General features: G+C 42.8%; 1 protein-coding gene across 1 annotated transcript in view; it reads left to right on the forward strand.

Moving 5' to 3' along the window:
* LOC138265608 (2-acylglycerol O-acyltransferase 1-like) overlaps window positions 1–4,447 on the forward strand; it is a 170,268-nt gene extending 165,821 nt beyond the window's left edge. The window contains exon 6 of the mRNA XM_069213471.1: window positions 3,558–4,447. Within this exon, the coding sequence (XP_069069572.1) occupies window positions 3,558–3,712 (155 nt within the window). The 3' untranslated portion in view covers window positions 3,713–4,447. The remainder of the gene's footprint in view (window positions 1–3,557) is intronic.
* Window positions 4,448–14,008: the final 9,561 nt, after the last annotated feature.

Raw genomic sequence — 14,008 nt, forward strand, 5'->3', positions numbered from 1 at the left:
TGAAAGGTTGGTGTTATACGGTAGGGTTTCTGGTGGTGTGGTGGGTTGTACCAGAAGGTCACCCAGTGTGGCATCCAGTGATCTGGGAGATAGAGAGGCAGGAGAGTGTGGCTCAGGCTGGCTCTGGCCCACGGGTGAGGATGAGGCCACGTGATGATCGCTGCGCCTCTTGCGTGAACGAGTACGATTTCTCTTCAGTTTCGGAGCCAGATCCTGCTTGGATGGTCTCTTTCTGGTCCGAAGAAGAGGTTTGAAGTGCTCTTCAAATCAAATCAGGGTTTATAAAGCGCAAGTACTCACCTATAAGGGTCTCACGGCACTAGGGGGATTAGTCCCCTGAGCTTCAATTGAAGAGCCAGGTTTAAAGTCCATCCTGAATTGAGTCAGCAATGGTGATTGCCTGAGGTGCAAGGACATTGTGTTCCAGCTCTTAGCCACGAGGTAGGTGAAGGATCTTCCACCCGCCGAGGCCTTCTATATGCTGGTACGGTGGCTAGTGCTTGTTGAGCGGAGAGGTCTGGTATGGAACTAGGGGATGATGCAGTGGTTGAGGTAAGCGGGTCCAAGGTCATGGAGGGCCTTGTAAGCATGGACAAGGAGCTTGAAGTTAATTTTTTGCTTGATGGGAAGCCAGTGGAGGTCTCTTAGGTGGTTGGAGATATGTCCAGGATTAGTCTGGCAGAGGAGGTTTGGATGTGCTGTAATTTCTTTGGGTTCTTCTGAGTGGTACTGGTGTAGAGGGTGTTGCCATGGTGAGCGATGAGTTCAGGACGAAGCAGAGGTTGCGTGTGTGGTTTGTTGCGCCGAGGGTTGATGGCCACAAGGAGTCTCCCTGGATGATGTGCATGCACCCAGGATGAGGATCTCAGGCTTGTTGGAGGTGAGCTATTTGTTGTGTGGAGCGGTCGTTTTTCCGTGAGCCACGTCCAGGCCACTTCCGGAGTGTCAAAGTAGTGTCTTCTATTGATGTGGACCACTCGAAGCCAGGCCAGAAACAGCAGCCTGAAGGAGAGATTGAGTGATCGGAGTTTCTGCTTGACTGCTGTATAGGAACGGCACTATGACTGTACCTCTTTTGTGTAATTTGAAAAGATGAGCGCTTTGTTCTCCTGGTAGGACAGATTTCAGTGAAAGCATGCCTCCTGTAGCCCAGCATCTCTGTCCTTAAAGTTAAGGATGCATGTTATTATAGGTGTATGGGGAGCACCTTGTGGTGGCTTTGGTGTCAGAGCCCGTTGCACGCTATTGACAGCAAACTACAGGGAAGAGGTGATCTGCTGGCATCCAGGATTCAGTCCAAGTTTCTATGAAGGCTGCTGCTTGTAAAGGTTCCGCTCCCGCAGGTAGGATGCCATTGTTAATAAAAAAAAATCCATCCCAAATATAAACTGTACCTGTCCCAAGAAATGTCAACACTCTATTCTGGCAAGATAAGGCATACATCAGGATACCTGATGCTGCAATCTGCAAACCTGTAAGTAAACCTTCAAATCAAATCGTCCTTTAAAATTAAGATTTGTTCTTATTACCTACTATTTCTACAGACCTCTTCATCAAAAAGTCCTATGGTACTTACTGTTTGTTACTTATTACTAAACACCCTGTCAGCCTGAACAACAGTCAGATTTGAGACCCAAAGATTGGTTTCTCATTCACCATGCTAATGAGCTGAATCATGAGACTCTTTTGTGTAGACCCCACAGATGGCTACCTGCCTCTGCTTCTTGTGATGTTCTCTGCATCCTTCAACCCATAAAATCGCAGTTATAAGTGTATTTGCAACTGACATTTGTGATTAGCCTCATTGTGAATTATCGTCTCGCCAAAAGGCACGGCCCGGTCCTTCGGCTTATCCTCAGCCCCATGCTACCCATGTCTTCTTTTCGCCCTTTTTGTGGCTACGGAAGGGGCTACCAGCTGCACTAATACCCATCAAGCAACTGTGCCATGCATGCTTCATAGCCCCCACGTGGCAGTGGGTGTGGTATCCAAAGACCTCGTGGATATGCCAGACAAAGGTCAGGTCATTCCACCACAGTCCCCCTCTCCTCACGTAGCTGAAGCCTCTAAACTATCCTAATGTGCCATTATACTGTCACATGCTCCCAGTTGGGAGGCTGGATACACCATCACCTTGCTCCACTGTCAGTCCATAACATCGGAAAGGTGGGTTTTGCAGATATCCCGAAGAGGCTATTCTTTCCACTTCATGACTACCCCTCCCCTCATCGCAAAAGAGGCCGACAGTGGATCATCTTTCTCTTTTCAGCTAGGCGGTTGCTGCTGTCTTGGCCAAGGGGGCCAAAGAGAGTGTTCCAACACCAGAAGTAGGTTGTGGTTTCTATTTCTAAAATGTTCTGGTGCCTGTGTTCACGGACAACACCACAGCCATGTGGGACTGCAACAAATTGGGCGGTGTTGAGGTTGTGGACCTTATGTCAAGAGACCCAGCGTCTCAGAACATTGCTGGAATGTCATGGCATTTCCCCTCTGGTTCAGCAACTGGTAGGCTCTCAGAATGCCAGGGAGGCCGAATCCAGCTGCCAATGCTTAGCTGATCACGAATGGTGTCTCCATCCAGAGATGGCAGAAGTCTCTTTCAGTAGTGGGGATCGCCTCGGCCTAGATCTGTTCACCTCTGGCAAGAACGCACAATGTCAGCAGTTCTGGGCGCTGGAGTTTCCAGGGTGGCTCTAACTCTGTAATGCATTCTTCTAAAGTGGAGCTAAGGCCTCCTATACACCTTTCCACCAATACCACTTCTGCTCGGGTCTTCCTTGTGGCCCCAGACTGCATGGAGAGTCTGGTATCCTGAGCTACTGAGCTTGCCCATCGTTCTCCGATAAAGCTGCCCATTCGGGAGAATATTCTGTTGCAGCAGCAGGGGAGGGTTCTCCACCGAATCTGTCCAGTCTCCACCTTCTTGCATGGAAATTGAGTGGTGGCAGTTAGAGAAATGGCAGGACAAGCAAGGGTGAGACAGGTATTCCTGTCCTAATGGATTCACACACACTGTCACTGACAACACACATGAAGTCAGGGCACAAGAGCCGGCACACATAATGGGACAGGGTAACAAACCCACAGGTTGAGCGAGTGGTTGGATGTAGGTTTTCTGTCCACATATTCTTTAACCACTTTGCTGATAAATGGATATTTTGTTAGACGGAAGATTTCACCTTTCTTCATGTACCTTTTTTGTCCAACGTCTGCCTACATTACAACAAAGGCACTTTTAACTGTCAAATTCCTTTGACTTGGAATTTTGTCTGGCTGACTAACTATTATCACTCCTAGCTTAGCTGACTTCATGAAAGAGTGTCTTTATGCAGCATCCACAGGCCCAAGGAATGTGGCTTACTCATATATTCAAATTGTCTGTTTTGTGAAAGTACGTTAGTTTTTTATATCCTTATGTTTACTGCTTGAAATCAAATATTGTGGTTCAGAGTCAAAATTAGGAAGGGGTGTCGTACTTAGACTGTTACATTTAGCTGATTCTGTTATCTTTTTCAGACTGTGTCAATATCATTTTTTTTTCTCTTTATTTCTCTTAGTCGGAAAGCCCATTGTCATAGCTAAGAATGAAAACCCTACTGTCGAAGAAATTGAAGAGCTCCATAAAAAATACCTAGAGGAACTACAAGCACTATTTGATGAGCACAAAGGGAAATTTGGGATACCAGAGCATGACACCCTTATTTTTACGTAATTGCATCTGTGCTTCTCACCAGTTTCTTATTCATATGTTATTTTTATGGGAACACCTGTTGGACACCCTCAGTCTGTCTTGCTGTAATCTTGTGTGCACGTTCCTTGTATAAGGGTTATAATGGGCTTCCCAAAGTACTTTTTTTAAAAACCTATATTAAATAATATTTAACTGAATTTTTTTAAAGTTTGAACATGTTTTCATTTGAAAACAAATTCAACATTAACCTATGGATATGGAGAATGAAGGGTACTTGTTGAGGCATGTAGACAGGGTGTTTAAATCAGTAATGAGAATAAATAAAATGCAGGTCATATTTGTGCTGATCATGAGGTGTTAATGGAAGGTACTTTTCAACAATGTGTATTCATTATATTAAATGCATAGTTTCTCAGGTTTAGTGATATACATGCTATATGTGCATGTTTGATTCAAAAGGTGTGGGTGACTACTTTCGCAAGTTATATTTTTGCATTTATATCTTAATTCCTCTTGCATTTGGTCATTTGGTTTACTGGCTTCCAGACTGTGCAATGATTTTCCTCTTTTTATTCCAACTGCGCCAAGCCTCGTTACTTTCAAGATGCTGCTGAAAAAGCATCACTTGTTGACATCAAATACGACCTTATTGTATTGGCTTTATTATGTTTCTCTTGTATTGTATAGATTGCTGGGTAAATGCATTGGGTGAAAGCAGCACTAAAATAAATAAAGAAAAAGAAAAGAAAATTGAGACCCAGACTTACTAACTATTCACGTACCTTAGCAGAATAATAGGTCTACAGTGCAAAATAGTAAAACAAAGCACAACCAGAAAGCGGCCCAGTTATCAAGGTTCAGGCTAAAGCACTGGATCACATTACACAGATTACCAAAGAATTAAAGAACAATGTGGTCTGATATTATTTCAAGGAAATATACTAAAATGGTCTTAGGAAAGAGAAAATGCCTCCTGAGAACAATCTTTAGAATGCCCACAATTCTCTTCGGGGTATCTATGCTTGAGAAATGGCTTCTTTCTTATATTTTTTAATGTCTGCTGTCAATTTCTGTGATTGTGGCAATTGTGATATAACTTTAACAAAAGAAATAGTTTCTAGCTGCACTTGATGTTGGTATTTTATTTATATAAGAAACAGATATCAAAATAAACCCACAACCACAGTTGTACATAAAGCGCTGTTACACAATTTTATCTTCCTATGCCGACTCCACACCCACACAACCCGGAGCAACAAAGAAACAATAAGAACCAAAACCTAAAAGAAGAAAAACAAAGTGGAGTGGAGAAGGAAGAGAGCAGTGTGAAAGGTAGATCAACCAACTAATTGCACAAAAAATGAAAACAAAGTCAACTTTGTGGTGACCAATCTGGGCCCCCCCCCCAGGAAAGCCCAATGCAGATTGACTGAGAGAGATTAATTCTAGGTTAAGCCCTACAACCCATGATGACTAAGCAGCAGCAACAAATATGGAACCTACAATAATAGATCTGCTTTCTACAAAGGAGAGAAAAGAAGTGAAAGGCTGCACTCATTGCAGCAATATGGAGGTAGTTGGTCTGCCTGGGAGGAGAGAGGGCTCGGAACTGGTTAAGTACATGAGACATTGGTTAAGAATAGTAGTGGTTTTTCAGGGACTGTCCTTCTTGTCACTTGAAGGTACACATAGGGCCCCCCTCAAGAAGCCCTCTACCAAGGCCGGTAGTCACCAAATGTTATGCTTTAGAGATAGTCTTCATATTACTGCAGGCCAGGAATGTGGGGCATACCATAGTGGACAGTCAAAGGGTGATGATAGTCCCTCATTTTCACACTGGAATTGAAGCATCATCGGCCTACTTTAAGAGGGTAGAAGACAAACTGTGAGAAATGAGACTGAAATATGTGCCCCTTTTTTCCATCTAGCTGAAAATCACACTGGAATTTTCTTCTGGAATCTGAAACTTTGTGGGAATGAGCGGAACAACAACAATCACCTGTCAGAACAACTATCACATGGCAGCAGTGGAAATTGCAACGGTTTAAGAAGAAGAAAGTGAAGAATCCTACTCAAGTCAGCCTCTTCATTGATGATGGTGGTGGCAACCTGAGAAACAGCAACCAGAGAAACAGCAAACCCTGTTGGATACAGAGAGCTCGGAATCTGAAGGAGAAACTGAGTCAAATGGACAAATCAGTGATACACTAAGCCTTACCTTTGTTACTCATCAAACAGCACATGATTTGGACATGGAAGACCCAAGGTTTTGTCATCTGTAATGAGTGTGAAATACTTCCTTGTGACTGGGGGGGGGGGGCTGAACTACAAGCCACAGAATCCTTAGGGGCACTAGAGCAGCCGGTTGCCATTTCGCACCCGGAGGGGCTGTGATAAGGACGCTGCAAACCCGCTCCGCGGGACGAACTTCCTTATGACTGAGGGGGAGCCTGAACTCCAAGCCCCAGACTCTTTAGAGGCATTAGAGCCGCCGGTTGCCATTTCGTGCCCGGAGGGGCTGTGATAAGGACGCTGCAAACCTGCTCCGCGGGACGAACTTCCTCATGACTGGGGCGGAGCCTGAACTACAAGACCCAGACTCTTTATAGGCATTAGAGCCGCCGGTTGCCATTTCGTGCCCAGAGGGGCTGTGATAAGGACGCTGCAAACCTGCCCCGGGGGACGAACTTCCTCGTGACTGGGGGGGAGCCTGAACTCCAAGCCCCAGACTCCTAAGCAGCTTTAGAGCCGCCGGTTGCCACATTGCTCCCGAAGGCGCTGTGATAAGGACGCTGCAAACCCGCTCCACGGGACGAACTTCCTCGTGACTGGGGGAGAGCCTGAACTACAAGCCCCAGACTCCTTAGCGGCATTAGAGCCACCAGTTGCCATTTCGAGCCTGGAGGCGCTGTGATAAGGACGCTGCAAACCCGCTCTGTAGGACGAACTTCCTAGTGACTGGGGGGGAGCCTGAACTACAAGCCCCAGACTCCTTAGCGGCATTAGAGCTGCCAGTTGCCATTTCGCGCCCGGAGGCGCTGTGATAAGGACGCTGTGAACCCGCCCTGCGGGACGCGCCCGTGCAAAGACTGGGCCATGAGCGGGCCCGTCAGAGCCTGGAGGAGGCTGGGCTGGGCTGGGCATACTCTGTTAATTTTTCATCTAGAGACCTGCATTAACCTTGTTTAGATTAGTAAAGAGTATTTAAAATAGCAACCCCATATTAACAGTGGGGAAAAGAAAGCAAAAACAAATGGGGAATGGTATGAACACCAAAACTCCGAGAACCACTAACATGATAACTAATTATCTTACAGATGCAATGGGGAAAATTAACGAAGAAATTATTAATGTTGAAGCACTTTTAGTGGCAACAAAAAATGTTTTACATGAGGCCATTATTGAAGTGAGTACTGAGGCTATAGGTTCAATTATTGAACGAGAAGCCCCAAAAGAAAGTCTCATTGGGGTGGACCCTAGGTTTTCCTTAGGCCCACCATTACCCATAGACACAATAGAAGAAACTTAACCATTGAACAGAATAGATGACAATCCCTCCACCACCAAAGAAAAAAAGTAGTAGACAGGTAACCAAACCTAACTTTGTGTCACCACCATCACAGTCCCGTAAGGGCAGCAAAATAACTACTGAAAAGTATGGAGGCCACCCAGTAGCTTTACCACCAGGCCATGATGGTGCCCTACTAAAAAGCATGGAACCTCTTTTCAAGAAACTACATGGTAAACTAGATCTTATAGAGTCAAAAGTACTGATAGAAATTAAGGTTATTAAAGAACACATAAGTAAGATAGAAGTAAGTGTGAATTTAATGACCAATGCGAAAAACGTGCCCCTTGGCCTCGATATCACACTAAATGAGAACCAAGTGGTTGTAGAAACAAGGAACAACATAATGATAGGGAAGGAAGATCCTAACAAAAGAAGTATGGAATGCCAGCACCCCATAAAGAAAGAAACATCCCAGCCTAAGGCACCTATTAATAATCATGAGAGACAACCAGTTGGTACTTACAAAGGGCAGCGTTTGAATAGAGATAGATCTGTGAAAGAAGTTTTACAACTACCGCCAGATGCTACTCCATACACAATCATTCTTAAAAATGTTCCCAAATTGGGACTAAACATCGTTGAGACCTGGCCAGATCTAGGTAATAAAGTAGTACACTGGATGACGAAGAATATATGTGCATCAGACATATTATTTTGTGAAATTCTTTATGCAAGGCGAGTTGACTGGGTGGAATCTTTGGAGGAAGAAGAGGGAGATTGTATTGTGGTCAATTTTCATGATCCCCGTTTTGTGGGCAACCTATAATTGGATCTAGATAAAAGACATTGAGCCTGTAAAAACATGAGAAGGGAGATCATGGCTGTTCCCTTAGGATATTTTTTATAGAATGTTGAACACTCCAGGCACAAGATGCACAGGGGCCATAAGTTTAAACATCTAGCAATTTGGATAGGTATGACAAATTAGAGTGTTCTAATCGATTTACTCCCCTGAGTAATATGGAGGACCTGGATTGACTACAGGAGGGCATGAAGAGAATAGGGACGCTGTTCCCTGATAAAACACAAATTACTACTATAGTGTCTGAACCGAATATTTTAAGCTGTAACGGTGACGTTGACCTTGATAAGAGGCCCTTAGCAGGAGACTCAATCACACTAATGTCGTGGAACATAGCTGGAGTAAGAACCAAAATGGCTGATGAGGGATGGCATACCATAATAAGTTTGTCACATTTAATATGTCTACAAGAGGCATGGCTTACCGGATCTTTCTATATTGAAGGATATGCTATATTCTTTACACCAGCTTCCGCTTCAGCAAGCCGTAGGGCCAAGGGAGCATTAGCATCACTGGTACCATTAACATTGGTGAAATCCTTCCTTGACTCCCCTTATTATCAGTTTCTACATTTTCGGATAGATGGCAACATAGGTTTTGTATTAATAAATTATTACAACAATCAATTTGACGATACCAACAAAGTAGTGGCATCAAACCTCCAGGATGATTTACAGATCTTCATAAACGATATAACATCTAGTTATACATTAGTATGGGCTGGAAACTTTAACATCGGGACGTGCCAGAACACTTTAGAAAAGATATGTGGATTTACTGATGATGGGGGAAATGCACAATCGCACTTTATACATGACAACTATGGAGCTATACTGAATGAAATAATATTTAGACATGACTTAGAATTGGGGGAACAAGATGGGGATAAGGGAACAAAGCTTCCAACGTTTATAGGAAGAGGGCATTTTTCAACAATTGACCAAATATTAATTTCCAAGAGTAATACAGACATGATTGAATCTCTGAAAATTGAGCCAACTATCTATAGTGACCACTACCCTTTGTCACTTACTATGAGATTAGTTAAATCCTTTAACATAGGAGAAAGATTAGCAATGAATATAGGGATAAAAAGGGAAAATGGAATTGCCATTAAATGGACTGGGGTAAATGAAGCAGATTTGATGACAAAAATTGTGACACGATATAGACAAGATATTTTAACATATACGGAATATATTCAAAGTCCATTTGAGATCTTAGTATCCTTTAACCAGCTTAGTAATGGCATTGCAGGGAGCCTAGTGGCAACATCGGGGAACAAAAGGAGAGTAAAAGTGGGGTGGTTTGATCATAATTGTTCACTAGCAAGTCAGGAACTTAAACGAGCCCTGCAAGCTCGACCAAGAAATAGGGAAGAAGTAATCATTAGACGCTCTAGCCACAAACATGCCCTGAAGATTAGGAAGGCACAATTGAGAGCTAGGGCATGGGATAATCTTGAGCAAGCAGTGGCACTGAGAGATAGTACCCTATTTTGGAAAACAATTAATCACCCATTCCTAAAAAAATAGCGATGCACTTGAAATAACTACACGTTCCATCATCAGAATGGCTTTCCCATTTCGGCTTGATTTTCAACCCAGATCATCTGATTATGTACCCATCGAATACTGGGATAATTGAGATCAAGCCACCCTTTCTGAAACCGGTTAGTCTAGGGGAAGTGAAATCTGCCATGGGAAGATGTCTGAAAGGGAAAGCACCGGGTTCCGATGGGGTGCCGGTAGATGCCTATCTGACATATATTGATCTATGGTCCCCTATTTTGACCCAAGTTTTTTTTGAGTGCATCAAAGGGATACATCTTAACATCATGGACTGAAAGCATAATTGTTCCTGTTTTTAAAAAAGGGAATAGAGGTGACCCTAAATGTTACCGACCTATTTCCCTCCTAGGCACCTCTCTCAAATTATTAGGGAGAGTACTCCTAGAAAGATTAGAGGTATGGGCAACCGACAGTCATATACTTACAGAGGCCCAACTGGGATTTAGACCTGGGGTTGGCACCTTGAAACAATGTATAAATCTTAATTTAATAATAAGTCAATATACAATAGCAAAAAGGGTCATGTGTTCCTCTGTTTTGCAGATCTTAGCAGCACTTTTGACTTGGTGAACTATGCAAAGCTGTGGAAAGTCTTAGTGACCTGGGTGCACCCCTAGATATAATTAACTTCTTAGCACAATTGTATAACCATTTAATAGCACGGGTGAGATATGGAAGAAATGGCAAGAGTACTCCAGGTTTTAGGATCGGGAGAGGGATACGTCAAGGCTGTGTCTTGGCGACCCTTCTATTTTCCCTTTATATAAACGAAGTAGATGCCCACCTAAAAAATATGGAAATCAATACCCCTAAAATAGAGGAATGTCCTATCCCAGTCCTTTCATATGCAGACGACGCGGTATTGCTGTCACAAACTGCCAATGGGCTGCAGCGGTTGATGGAGGGCTTTGTAGATTTTATGGAGGCAAGAGATATGTCGCTGTATATGAACAAAACTGTTTTAATGACTTGTGGACAGGGAAAGGCCAGAAAGAAAACTTACTTTATCAAGGGTCATAAATGCGAAGAGGTGAATAGATTTACATATCTGGGTGTCCAGTTTTCTAATATGGGCCATTGGAAACAACATTTAGAAATTATTAAGATGAAGTCCACCGATCAATGTATTCATTCCACAATCCAGTAATAATCTTACTTGAATTATATGTAAAGTGAACAAAAGACAGAGATTTCATGTTGGCAGTCAGTAGGTCATATAAATAGTGCAGATGATGCAGTGCTCAAGTGAGTGCATAAATACATAAAAGATATACATAAGACGCTGGAAAAGGCCCGTTGTTCAATACATGATTTTTGAAGTATGTTTGTGAATTATTACACATACCTATTGATCGCACTTAATCTGAGAACCAAGGGGAGTGGGGAGGGGAATGTTGATGTTTCAATCTTAAGTGAATGAAGGGGGTGTCTTCAGGACTAAGTTCAGAACCTGTATGTAAGTGGAGACACAAAACCCAGAACCAATCCTCAGTCAATATGCACCTCAACTATGGGATTCACAAGTCTTGTAGCATTTCCTAGATGTACCGTACCTACGTACGCTACCATAAATCATAGGAGTCCTGCGTGAATCTAGACAACATATAAACAGATTATTTAAACCATATTTTCCATCAAAAATGGTACTCAGCTTGTCGAAAATCAGCCATGCAGTGTATCCAGTCACCATTACTACATCACCAATGAAGCAAACCAATGCTCCTGTTAGGACTTAGTAGTTACCGAACATTAGGATTCACACCAATAAATGGATCCATTAACCTAGATGTGCTCAAGGAGCTATGCATGCCTGAATTGCTGCCTACTATATAAACACTCCGGCGGTGTGTCATGAACCTAACTTACATAGGCCTGGACAGAAAGTATGCTTAAGTCACCATGATGGAGCACAACTAGTGAGTCTACCTGACCATGCGTGGATAATGTGTTAAGTACTTACGTGCCTATGCAAGAACATTTGTATAACTCAGGATGTTTCAATTTGTGAATGTCTCCAAGGTCATAACTGCGACAGTCGTACCATATCAAGCAACATGCTGCAACAGACAAGATTGTATCCTCATTTTATACTTTTGCTCATTATGAAGTTCACATGCAGTGCACTGTGGTGTTTATCTTTTTCAAACAAGGTGCGCCCAATTAAAATACTCTTGGTCACTTGTGAATGATTCACCATGGCCATTTAGTCGTGGTCTGAATGAGCTGCGTGCGACTAGCTGGGCCCAAGTGCTCATAAATCCCACTTGAATAAACGTTTGGAAAACAAGGTCCAACGTGGGGACTCCCAAAAGCATGCACCTTCATCGCGCTACACGTGTGTGCATATCGTAACCTTCATGCTTCTAAAGGCACTCCGGGTTGTGGTTACAGGATAGGGCTGCATGTTGCCCACCTTTGCCATGCATGTTCAGTGGGTTCTTTAAATGCGACTATCAATGTGCAGAACGTTCATTAGGCCGTGTTGCGAGTTGCGAGCTCCTTGTCAAAGTGTTAAACCACCAGTGCCAAATCCAGTATAGGACTGCGCTACCTAACAATGCGTTATTGTGAAGTGGGCACACATCATGCATTACTATATCCAGTCTGCGCATTCTTACTTATAATCAGTGTGTTAATCGTATCTTCTATAACTACTCTGTATGTCTTTTCCAAATCAATCCAGAATTCAAATTCCTGTTAAAAACATAATTGACTATCAGTGCAATAAACTATCATCACTCTCTTACAGTGATGCACAACAGAAGGCCCAAAATTTCAACTCACCATCATGCTGTGATAGTGATCCACTTTGCATGACAGCTAAGGTCCGTATTAATATATTCAATTCTGTCAGAAACACAAAAATGCCTGTCAAAGTGAATGCTCGTCACTAATACCTTCTACTTGTGTTTTCTGGCCGACAACAGGCCCCAAAACACAAATTATCGTCCTTCTGTAAATCTCATCCGCTCATCAGAGCCAGCCTCGTGCAAAACCATAAAGTCACAGCAGATACTGCTGGCTTATCTAACACAAGTGTCTTCGATACACTAGAGCGCTACCCCATGGGTGTCATCTTGGATGAGGGTGCCAGATTTCAAACCAATTAGTAAGTTCCAACGAGCAGTAGCTCCACTTTGTTATGCATATAGACTGTCTACATTGAATGTAGCACAAACAGGGGTGCGTACAACCAGCTTAGAAGGGGGGTGTAGAGTTATGTTTAGTTGGGGGTAAAATAAACAAAGTTCCAAACAGGCAATGAATCCCCACGATATTCAGTGTTGGTCCTACTTATGGGAGTCCCAATTGTTGGGTCACATTTGACCAATCTAATGTTGGTGCATCAGACATGTGACAAAAATAATCAAAATGTACCAGTGCGAACACGTTGATGATAAGGAGAATTGTGAGCAGGTACAAAGGTCAAAGATCATCATTGTGGGAGAACTGAGAGGTGTCTCAGTTTGTTGACGTGCAGGCCACTTAGTGTACGTTTAAGCATGTGCATCCATATACACTCCTCATCTATCAAAATGTCTTTGATACTCCCTCCACGGCTGTCAAGGGAAACCACTTTTGCCCCTTGCCAGTACAATTCATCCTCCGTGTATTGCAGTTGCCCTTAATAAGTAAAATTACAAGGGGACGCATATAGGTCGATGAACCTTTTGACTAGTTTAAGATGATCTAACTATAGCTCCAGTATATGGAACAGCAATATTACACAACCAATCAATAATCATAAGTCAAATCATTAATCAATAATCAATGGAGTCAGTAATCGTCACACACCATGACCTTTCAACCATGAAATAACCACACCTTTAGTAGAGTTTAGTAATTTTGTTTCCCTTATATTAACAATACTAAGTCTGGTGTCTTAAACTCAAAATCAATTCAAAGTGCATGTGAGAACAGTAGTAATTAGCCAAAAGACACCAGGAACACAATCTAATCAAGGCTTGTATCACAATACATTCCAAAGCATTAGTGCAGTTCATTAATAAAGTCAGCTTCAATATTTCAACACGTCCATAAAATTTAGCAAAACAGTCCGTCAAACCTTTGTCTCTGCAATTTGTCAATCGCCAAGTAGAAAACCTCATCTAACCCAGATTAGCATCAGCATGTGGGGCTTCATGCAAAACAATTCAGAACATGAATTTAGAATACATCTAGCTAAGAAAAAACTTAACTAAGACAGCGCAGTTGGTACCTAGAAAGAAAAGGCACAGAAATACATTTCAGTCATATTGTCATATCTACCCATCCACAGTATGGGTCAGCAAACAGAATCAGTCTTTGTCCTCGGGTCATCAGTTGATCAGCAACTCATCAGGCTCTCAGTCAGAGGGTATGAGCCCAATGAC

Source organism: Pleurodeles waltl, chromosome 11 (genome assembly GCF_031143425.1).
Source record: "Pleurodeles waltl isolate 20211129_DDA chromosome 11, aPleWal1.hap1.20221129, whole genome shotgun sequence".
Taxonomy (NCBI): Eukaryota; Metazoa; Chordata; class Amphibia; order Caudata; family Salamandridae; genus Pleurodeles; species Pleurodeles waltl.